We start from the raw sequence: 11885 nt of genomic DNA, 5'->3' as shown, positions 1-11885 counted from the left end.
TAATAAGAGCAATAAGTAATAAAGTCCAACACCTTCATGTATCCATGATGGTTAAATATTACTTCAGTCATGATACTGATTCACCTTTTTCCTTCTTAAGCCATTGATTAGATTTTGTTTTATTTATAGCTGGTATGGATATCATTTTTCCTTCTCATATTTATAAAATGGTTAGATAATATATATCTCCAATTCCATTTGTTTCTCAAGTTGAAGATTTACCACTTGGTTTTTTTACTTCCTGATCATTATTATTTTTGATAAACATATGGCAGAATATATTGCTCAAAGACAGCCTTTGGGTGGCTTATTGTTTTTGCTTCCCGGGATGTTTAGTTTTGAAAATAAAGATGACATGAGAAGTAATCATCAAAATCAAGGAAATGACCTGTTGAAGAATGTAATGGCAGAACTTGAACAGTTACTTATACATGCCAATGTTCCTGTAAGTGTAACCTTTATAATCTCTTTTGTCCTTTCTTTACACACTACATCGTTGTTGCAGCTGTTTATTTATTTTTACATCTCTCATTTACCGGTTCATGATGCCTATATATTTTACATTTGACCTCTGATCAGTGCTGTTTTATTGAGTTCTTTATTGCTCAAGAACTACTTGTGTAGCCTGTTCACTTGCTCATTTTGGCGGTTACATTCTTAATCTATCTCAGCTGTCAAACTCTTACATTCTCCCAATGTGATGTCTTGGGGTCTCCTTTACTAATAGGCAGTTGCAGTGATTGGGTTCGTTAGTTTTTGAGAGGAATTTTACATGGACTCGATTCGATTGAGTGTGGTTTAAAAATTTCAAACCAATGCCGATCCAAAGCACCCATAAATGTCGATCCACATGAATCAGTTTGAAATCAGTGGGGTGGCATCTTCATTTGTCTTCAATCCACCCCTTACAAGTGCTAGGTGAGCTGTGGGGGTTAAGGTTGGGGGTTCAAGACCCACTGCTACAACAATCACCACAGCCTCCTACTGATATTTTTGGGTTTTTATTGGTTTTAACATAGATGTTTTTACTTTTGGGTGTGAGTTGGGTGATGCCTCAAAGGGTGGGTGACTTGCTGTGTTAATGGGCTGGCCTTACAGTCAAACAAGGCTTGCTGCCTGTTCGGTGTGTGGTTCCTTCATGTTTTCTAATAAAAAATCATTCTCTATCTTCTAGTTAATTTGTGGAAATGACTTCTAATATGTTGCTATGCTTTTTTTTTTTAACAGTACCATGTGTATTGCTTTTGAGGATGATAATATTGATGCTGTATTGGCTGATGTGAAGAGGACTGATGCCATTGGTCAGCCTGCTACTGCAACTACTGGCGGGTATAATTGTTATATGTCCTTTAACTTTACTAAAATTTTTAATGCCTTTGTTACACATGTTGCCTGAATGTGTTTCGTGAATTCATTTTAGTAACTTTTTATGAAAAAAAAAATTATAACCTCTTATATTTTTCATAAAAAATATAAAAACTCTTTTAAAATTATTTTTAATAACAAACGTTCTAAAGACATATTTATCAAATTAATCCCATAGCATTTTAGAAATAAAAAGTACAGTACTTTTCTTTTGCTGAAATTAAAATGACCTAAGTTTTATTTATTTATTTATTTATCCTTTTAATAAGAAAATATTATTGATCAAATACAACAAGACATCATCAAATAAAAGATCAAGAGGAATGATCCTCTAATACAAACAATCCCAAACTATCAAACTACAGAAACCATAAGACTCTGAAACTAATAGTTATGCACCAACTAAGTAACCACCAATTTTGAGGTTAGATTACATGAAAGCATAGAAAGACAATAAAGAAATTACGAAACCCTAGGATAAATTAGTCAGATGCTTGATCCAATCCCATCGGGATTCCTGTTTGAAGGACATTAAAGCTTCCCTCCATTCGGCCTAATCTAATTTTTTTTTTTTTTGCTGAAATTAAAATGGCCAAAGTTTATTTTTTTTCTTTAACAAAAAAATATTATTGATCATGTACAACAAGACACCATCAAACCATCAAACAAAAGTTCAAGGACAGTTTTGCGACTTACAAGGACAAAAGACATTGTCAGAATGGGCTGGCTGTTTTCCTTTTGAGCGCGTTGGGAAGAAGATGTTTGCGTAAGGAACTGTTGTAACAATTTATAATTGTCCGATTCCTTTTTATGAAAATTATTATACCCACTAATCAACTAGAATCAGACAAAAATAATATGCATGAAATTAAAGACAACAATATATATGAGATTGTTTACACGAAAAATTTAAAGAATGAGCGTGAAAATTAATTAAATATATAACACTCACTTTTATTACATCTGACCACCTTATTATTACCTGTAACAATATGGGTATCATGATCATATTTCATGCCGAGTCTCCGAATTAGTTGAAAAAAATGACCATTTCTTCACATCCCCATTAAGAACATTCCCTCTAACTTTTTCTTCTAACAAAATTTCAATGAGCACCGTTTCAACTGTTGCAGACCATTTCTTCCGATCCTCAGAAGAGGAGGGCTCTGCCATCTAATAGATAATAGACACTTATGACCTAAATATTTGTTTTATGATTTCTCAACTGCAACTTAACCTTATGCTCTAACCGAGTAACTGCACCATGGTAAAATGGTCATTTGATCAGAAACTGTGCCAAACAAATTCTAGAATTATGTATAAAAGAAAGCGATGCATCCAGAGCAACACAGAGTGAAGATTAACTCAAAGCAGTTATACATAAATGAACAATTAGAAGGACATGGAGGAAAAACGTGTCCAACATCAAGAGCAACAAGCAAAAATGAACAGCAACCAAGAACAAATTTCTGTAACGGTAAACATACTATTTTTGAATTTAACAGAAACATTAAACACTTTCCTTAGGAGCAAGAATGGAGGAGGATGATGAAGATGGTGCAATGTCTGCGAGCTTCATATGTAAAGGTCAAGGGTGCAATTGGGCTGTGCGAGTAAATTAGGACTTTGATTTTGGGGGAGAAGGACCACGTTTATGAAGAAAGACTATGGGGATAGAGAGAATCCTGGGGAGTGAAAGTGAAAAGAAGACGAAAGGGGAAGTTGGCTCTGATGAATAGACCGAAGAGTGCGTTGGTCTCGACTGGGCTTCTCGGTGTCTGATGGATTTCGGCTGGGTTGGGGTTCTTCAGGGTGGACAACTTTTCTTTCGCTGTGAACAAATGAAATCAACACTTGTTAAGAGATATGAGGAGGAAAAGATAAAAAGAAGAAGGATGAAATTTATTTTAAGTTCAGAGAGATGGGAGATATGAGCGAACGGGGAAGTTGGAGTTGAAATTGCTCTAGAGGTTTTTATAGAAAAATTAGAGGAAGAGGTTGGTGTATGTCGTTAAGAGAACTAGTGAAGCTAGAGGTATACTCAAAGAAAAAAAAGCTTCCAACGGTACTGAGCTTGGATTTTACAAGTCACTGACTTCGGCTCTACACACTTGCAATTAATTACAAACATACCATCAAACGAAACACCCCCTATTCTACTGGCTTCTTAAAAAAATTTAATTCATTCTTTTCATTTGCTGTATCTAAACAAACCATAACCTTTCAGGCTATAGTACTAATGCTTATCATACGTGGGTGTCTGAGTGTCTAGGGGCCTTTTTACACTTTTGGGCTAAGGCATTCTATTGACGCTAGCTATGAAAAAAAAAAAAAAAATAATAAATAAATAAATAGCGATTAAAACCGGTTTTAAATTTTATTTGTATCATAAAAAATAAAAAAAAGTAGTGATTAGTGATGTCTAGGGGGTGTTTTAATTTTCAGTTTTTAAATACATATATCAAACGGATCCTAATATTACTACTTTTGTTTTCTATTAATCTTATCCTTTTATACAAAAGGATTTAAGCCTTTGTGGGCCGGGCACAATAGATTCCTTTCCTAAAGTACATTTCAGGGGGAAAAGAACTTGGGAATGGAAAAATTTTACTTATAGCTAAAGAAGGAAAAATACTTGCACAAAGCAATTATTTTATGCCGATTTTTTTTTTTGTGTGTCCATGTTTAATGTTTTTTGTTTTTTTTTTTTTTTGGAGAATGCTGTGGTTACTTGTTAGAGTAATATTAGATATTTAATCCTATCAATAATAATGATAGTAACAATAATAAATATTTAATAATTATAAGTTTTAATATATATTTTTCAAAATAAGAAATATATTGTTAATAATAATTCATTAATTTTTCATGCATAAGTTTAAGTTAACGAATCACTGTTAGTTTCTTTAAAATTTTCTCATTTTCTATGTGTAGATGTTAAAATACTTAGTAATTTTATCACCGTACATTATTAGTGTGGTAATCATTTTATAAGTATAAATACTTATAAAATGTAGGAAATAAAAACCGAAATTCAAGTTTTCGGAAGTGAACTTCATACACATATACTTTAATTAAATTAAATTAGAAATTCTATTATGTAAAAAAAAAAAAAAAAAAAAAAAAAGAATCTAGTTCACACAACCAGACAAAAAAAAGTTGAATAAACAGTATTAAAAAAAAAAACCCATAAACCTAAAGCTATAAATTTTTTTTTTTTTTTTTTTTGAGAAGAACCTAAAGCTATAAAATGAATCTAGACTGGTGAATAGTCTAATCACTGAATATGGAACTACTGAAAGGACCAAGCACTGAGACGGTGACAAAATCGATAACACAGGCATAGATACTGCTCAGTCATGCATGCACGCCGCACTGACAAAACTTAATGTCTATATATGAAGCTTTTGCAACTGCAACAGGCTTCTTATTGTCAGGGATGAATGATGATCCAACCATATCCCGACACAATCACAAATTGGTCAAATCATATTCAGTTTCACGTGACACGCCTCCCATTTGCAATCTCTACCAAGTTGAAAATTTTTATTTATGAACGGACGTTCACGTGTGGTGCTCAGTGCTGATAGATTAGAGGATAGAGAATAAAAAATATATATATTTTTTTAATAAATGGTAGATAAAGTACCTTAGGTTTGTTTGTTAAATTCTTTTTTTAAACATACAATTAAGTGGTAATTTAAAAAAAATAGCAAAAAAAAAAATATTTTTTTTAGAAAAAAATTCATACAATAAAAATTTAAAATAAGAATTTAAGGAACATTAGGTAACTAAATCTTATTTCTTTTTATTTTTTTATTTTTTTTATTAACTACAATATCATATATTTTTAAATTGATGTTATATCAACATTTATTGTTTTTTACAAGTATCCAGTTAATAGCTGTCCACATTTGTTAATGTATCATTTTGACAAAATTTTAATATTATTTTTATGAAAAATAAAAAAAAGTAATAAATCTCTTCCTCATAATAAATTTTTAAAAATAGTTTCTAAACTAGTATTATCCTTCACAGCATTATTGGGTAAACTGTATATATGATCTTTATTATTTACATTATATTTTAATTTGGTCTCTAACTTTTAAGTATCGTGTTAATTTACTCCATATTGTTATCTTTTAGATGAAAATTACTGGCATGATAAACGGTTAAAATAAAAAAGTAACATCCATGGCAATAAATTAATTTTTTATTTTGAACATTTATCATGTCAATAATTTTCATCCATAAAGATATTGACAGAGACTAAATTGACATAACACTGAAAGGTTAGAAACCAAATTAACACAATTGACATGTTAGATAGCAAATTGAAATATGTTGTAAAGTATAGTGACCAAATACAAAGTTTATAATTTATTATTATTATTATTATTGGGAAAAAAAAAACATTTTTTCCCTTTATGTCTGGGATAGTTCATGATTTACCCCCATTATCTTTGAAACAAACCAATTTCCCTTTTTATGTTTAAGAAATGAGCAAATACCCCTAATCTATTACTTTTTCAATTAAATCCATTAAAATTACGATGATTGCAAATGCAATTGAAGAAAATAATAATGCAATCTTCAACTTTTTCTTTTCTTTGTGATGTACAACTAAAGGTCTGTTTGGATAAGTTATTTAAAAATATGCGTTTTTAAAAATAGCATTTTTAAAATATGCGTTTAGAAAACACAATTTTGAAAACCACAATAAAACATTTGGTAAAACTTGTGTATAGTATTAGTTTAAAATTGCATTTCCTACAAATTACCAAAAAGTACTTAAAAACTTAATTTTGATATTGATGTTATTCTATCATTTTCTAAGTAGCTCATGAAAATAATAATGATAAAAATAAAAATAAAAATAAAAACAATATTCACTAATCCCCACTAGCCTTTCTTAAAAAAAGAAGAAGTAAATATTATTAAAAGCAAAAACTAAATTAAAATAACCCCAAATTACTTTCCCTTCCTAATGCTAATATCAACCTCAAATAAAGAGAGTGAAAAAGAGATAGCAGAGATAAGAGAGAGAGAGAGAGAGAGACAGAGATTTCATTCTCATGGGCATGCAAACTTCTTCTTGTAAACATGGACGGAGAGCAAGTGGACATGCAAGATGTTCCTACAAGTAGTGCCTTCTTGTTTCCATTTACGATAGTGATGCAGCTGAGCTCGTTCTTGTCTTGACAACATTCTCCACTGCTGCTGCAAATTCCGCCTGAGGCCTTGAGCAGTGCTGTCGTAGGAAAGTTAGGGGGTGAGTTTATTTGTTAGCTGATGATTTTGTCATTTAGCACATGCTTGAGGGTGTTTTAGGTTTTCAAACCTTAAAAAGTATTACGAATCTGCGTTTTAAGTGGTGTTTTTCAAAAAATTGGTTGATACTTCAGTTTCAAAACGTGATATATGGCGTTTGAAAGAACGCAGTTTCTAGTAAAATCACAATACTATTAAACACACATATTTGTGTTTTTGATAAAAATGCGCGTTAAGAGTTTTAGAATAGCCTAACCAAACGGGCTCTAATAATTAATTTTAAAAATGTTAATTACATCTAACTGAGAAAGTAACAAATTAGAGGTATTTGTTTATTTTCCAAACATATAGAAAAAAATTGGTTGATTTCAAAGATAAGTTGGGAAATGTGATCTTCCTTGGTGGCAAATGTTTTTTCCCTCTTCTTATTATTTTATATATATTATCTATAAAATTATTCCCTTTTTTGGATTAAATTTTTATGTAATTCAAAAATATACCTAAATTTTAGGTTTAACAAGAAAAAAACTTGAGGACAACTATAAAAATATCTCAAATTCACAAGTACTGGAAATGTACTGAAAATACATGAGAAGAAGATGTAAAAAACGACATCATTGCCAAAATGGTATTTTTCCAGGACATTGATATTTATCTCTTCCTTCAAGTCTTTTATTTAAACCCATATTCTGTTTTTTTTCTCTCCTCTATTTGATTGTTCTAATCAGTGAGATTTTTGCAGGAATTTGGAATGGAAGGCTTAGGAAAGATTAACAAGTAAGTTGGCATATTATTATTTAAAAAAAAACAAAAACATATAATTGTTTATATCAGAAAAAAAATTATTTAAATATATATTTTTTTAATTATCGTATTTGCCCTCTAATAATTAAATCAACGATTTTATTTAGTAATATATATGAAATATAAATTTTTTTTATTGATTAATGATTTTTATGCCAATAACACATGTACTATATAGCTTCGGTTTCTTAGAAGCATATTCCCTTGGCTTGTGCTCGTATTTAAGTAGTCAATTGTTCTTTAGTTTTTGAGGATTGGGTGTTTATAGGTAGCTTGTGATACTGTTAATTGTGTTTATGAGCTATATTGTGCCTTTGTTTGTGCTAATTAAGGATGTCATTTGTTGTTTTGAAAGACCAAGTTGATCTTTGCATTATGAAGTAAAATTGCTTACTAATAAGAAAATTTTTTTGGTGGCCCAACTTCTACAAAACCAGTTTAACAAGATAGAAATTGAAAAATTTTGTAAATGTTTGTGTTAAAAGATTAAAAAGTAACAAAGTAAACCAAATATATATATAAGAGGGGGAAGATTGGCACTTGACACCAATCCCCAGACTATATAGTTAGTTGGCAACGTTTTGAAGCTATATACCAAACTATTCAGGGACTCGATTTACCCCCTCAAAACTCAAGCCTCTAAGGCTCGATTTCTGTTTTTTAAGTAGGCTTTTTTCCACGTCGCATCCACCTAGAACTCGAGTCTCTAAGATTTGAGTTCCATCTCGACCTTTAGAGCCTCGATTTTTGTATTCTGAAAATAACATGGATAAACCATGTGGAATTGACCTGTATATTGACTCTTAGGCCTCGTTTGGGAGGAGGGAATGGAATGGAATGGAAAGGAATGAAAAGAATCATTTTAGAATATTCTTTCATTCCCTTGTTTGGGAGTTTTATCTATTCCCTTGTTTGAGAGTTTAAGTAGGAGGGAATGGAATGGGTAGGAGGGAACACTCATTCCTCTATATTCTCTTAAAACCTCAAATTTTCATTTCCCCCGAAATTGGGAGGAATGGGCGGGAATGGAATTAAATTTAGGTTGTGTTTGGTTGCTGTAAAACGTTTTCCGAAAAATACATATTTTTCGGAAATGCTAATTTCCGAAAAAGGAAAATGTATTCAGGCTGTTTGGCTGTCTCGAAAATCGTTTTATGGAAAATCAATTCCAGTGTTTGGTTCTTCCAAATATTTTACGAAAATCGTTTTACGGAAAATCAATTCCGGTGTTTGGTTCGTCCAAACATTTTATGGAAAATACTTTACGGAAAATCAATTCCCATGTTTGGTTCGGTCAAACATTTTACGAAAAATAAAATTCGTTTTTTACAGAAAACCAATTCCGGTGTTTGGTTTGTGGATCATTTTACGGAAAATATGAATACAAAACTAATCATCCACTTCAACATCAAAAATAATCATTCAAATTCAAGAACCTGCATTCTCTGTACATATCTGTAACAGTACAAAAATTATGGTCATTTGGTTCAACATCAAACATAATCATTTGAATATACCCATAATATTTATATAAAAACAGCCACATCAATCGTTCACCATTGGCATTACACCTCAATGGTGTACAAAAATGATACCTATTCGTGGTATCTGAACAGTACAAATACATAATTTGGGCATTGTATCGTCCCAATAGTACAAAAGAGTACATATATAATACATTGGTAGGTCAATACTAATACTACAACAAAAGTTAATTCCTAAATCTACCATCACAGTCAACATGAAATAAGCAAATCAAATTTGTGAGAAAAAATAACCATCTAACCACAGCTTCCTCAACCTAGCATTCTTGGCTAAAAATCCACGTGCCGTCTTCTCATTTTCACAAAGATGGTCGAAGGTAGTAGCGAGCATATCTTCGCTATATCCATCCGCCATCATAGCCATTACCTCATTGTACAAAGCTGTGTAATCTACTGGGCCCCGATTGATTTCTTTCAGAGCGACAACTATTTCTTTCAGCTGATCAGACAGATCAGTCAGCACATTATCATCAGCATTAGAAGTTGCACGCCCTCTTTTGCGGGACTTGGAAATTCTCGACCCAATGGTGGATGATTCAACTGCGTTCTTCTCTTTTTCAACCACACATTCCTCCACATTATCTGCAACAAACTCCGCATTATCCCCATTATCCCCATTCTTTGGCTCATTTTCGATATCCACATAGGACTTAGAAAAGCCACCTGTGGCTGTGTCCTTCCCTACAACAATCGCTAATTCATCATAAAACTTAATTTTTTTTGTTCAGATATTCTGCATGTTTTCGATGTGCCTGTAGGAACGTATATAACAATGCAATAATAACTTCACTCATAAATTCAATATAAAAGACTATGAAATAACAATTAAAGCAAATACACCATACTTTTTCCTACATTTTCTCAGTAATCAAACAAGTAATGCAAGAAAACTCTTAAATAAGGATTGAACAAGTCAATACATTGTGTTACTATTATGCACACTTCACTGCTGAGAGAGCCCAATTAAAAAAAAAAAAAAAAAATTTACAACAGCAAGCACAAATCTTTTGGTTAAAAACTTTGTTTTCTTTCCTTCACTTTTTCCTAGCAACCAAATAGAAAGATCAAAGAAAACAGTGGGTCCTTAATTTCCCATTATTCCCAAGTCATTGCTGAAAAAAACCTATTAAAAAAATCACCTTAAAAAGAAAGTATCAATTTTTTCTTTACTTTCCCAACATTTTATTAGCAACCAAACAGAGAACCAAAGAAAATTGTAGCTCAGACACATATACACATATAGATAGATGAAAACACATAGGTATGTATAGATATAATACATAGCTAAGGTGACATGAAAGTTATATTTGGAAAACCTTATAAATCCAATGGAATCCTAAAAAGAATGACACTATAAATTTTATATAAAAGACAAAAACATATATTATCATCTATATTAAGAAAATATAGTTGGAAGCCATACCATAACTTCTTCTTGGTATGTTTTAGCGTCGCAAGTTATCATTTTCAGATTATCGTCCCAACCAAATCCACTCTTCTTTCTAAGAGTTTGAATAGTGGACCACATGGTCCTTAGAGTTCGCATCCGGTTGTCAACATAGGACGGGTGGCCCTCAACCCCGAATTGGGCCGTTATCTCCTTCGCTACAAGAGCAAAGGAGCCGGCCCTAAAAGTATTAGAGGGCTTATTGCCCTTTGTAGCCTCCTCTGTAAGTATCCTAAGCATCATCTCATGCATGGGTGGCAGCCACCTAAATTGCTTGTTGCTGCTAACTTTTTCTTTGCCCTTTGACATCACTACATATGAAAATAGTATGGTAAGAGTAGCATTTAGTAATAACGCTCGGAACATGAACAACAAATCAAACACACAGACAACCACGCTTATAAATGTGCACAACAGAATGAAACATGCTAACTATGGAAATGACAATGTAATACCATCAAATAACAATGTAATGCTAGAAATACTTTTTCATTACACCACCAAAAGTCTATAGTAAATACATTGTCTTTACAAAAAAACAAAAAGAAAAAACACATTACAATCATAGAAATCTAAATAAAGTACTATTTTCCACTCCTGATATAATCAGACCACATGGCTTGGCATATCTCATCTCTCTTAGCATTCCATGATCTACTATCTTCGACAGACTCCCGACGTGATTGTGTTTCTTGTTGGTGGTCACTAGAATCTACTTGGTTCATTGCATCTTCCATAATGTGGTCATTTGGTTCAACCCCCATAATGTGATTATAAACCATACAACACGCTAACACTACTTTCACTTGTGTTGGAAAAGACCAAAATGGTTCTGCATCCAATACTCGAAAACGTTTTTTCACCACTCCAAACCCTCGCTCAATGGTGGTTCTCAATGAAGAGTGTCGGAGGTTGAACAATTCTTGCGCATTCTCAGGAGGACGATCACTAAACTCTTTCAAGTGATATCGCACACTCCGATACGGTGACAATATTCTATTTTATTACCATACCCAGCATCACCAAGATAATATTTACCTACATATATTAAAAAATAAAACCAAATCACTACTATGCTTAGGAAAACGCACAATATTTATTAAACTAATAAACCAAAAAGGTGAAGTAATCGTGTAATGCCATCGGGAATTGAAAATCCCCCTGGCTTAGCAAATGCATCATTTAACACACGTGAATCATGTGCACTGCCTTTCTATCCAGCCAATACATATGTGAACTTTAAGTCAAAACTAATGGCAGCTAACACATTTTGCGTGGTTCCATCTTTGCGACCACGAAATCTTCCCTGTATTTTAGGTGGCACAGATGCACGAACATGTGTATCATCTATTGCTTCAACACAATTCTAATTTTCGACAAACATAATGGTTTAAAATTACATAAATCTTCACAATTTACAAAAATACACAAGTCGCAATATTTACCTTATAATA

The 11885-nt window shown here is 32.1% G+C and overlaps 1 protein-coding gene across 1 annotated transcript; it reads right to left on the bottom strand.

Moving 5' to 3' along the window:
• Positions 1-9195: 9195 nt before the first annotated feature.
• LOC126719155 (uncharacterized) lies at positions 9196-10740 on the bottom strand. The gene is made up of 2 exons (XM_050421739.1): positions 10470-10740; positions 9196-9665 (listed from the first exon to the last, which is right to left on the bottom strand). Exons 1-2 carry the CDS (start codon positions 10738-10740, stop codon positions 9196-9198), a joined length of 741 nt encoding a protein of 246 aa, XP_050277696.1.
• Positions 10741-11885: the final 1145 nt, after the last annotated feature.

The sequence above is a fragment of the Quercus robur genome, chromosome 3, assembly GCF_932294415.1.
Source record: "Quercus robur chromosome 3, dhQueRobu3.1, whole genome shotgun sequence".
Lineage (NCBI taxonomy): Eukaryota > Viridiplantae > Streptophyta > Magnoliopsida > Fagales > Fagaceae > Quercus > Quercus robur.
Note: the sequence above shows the minus strand (reverse complement) of the source record. Positions and strands in the feature narration are given on the sequence as shown.

Coding starts and splice junctions, on each gene's coding strand:
- LOC126719155 (XM_050421739.1), bottom strand. CDS start 10,740: ATGTCAAAGGGCAAAGAAAAAGTTAGCAGCAACAAGCAATTTAGGTGG. Junction 9,666..10,469: donor TAGAAAGAAGAGTGGATTTG/GTTGGGACGATA, acceptor CGATTGTTGTAG/GGAAGGACACAGCCACAGGT.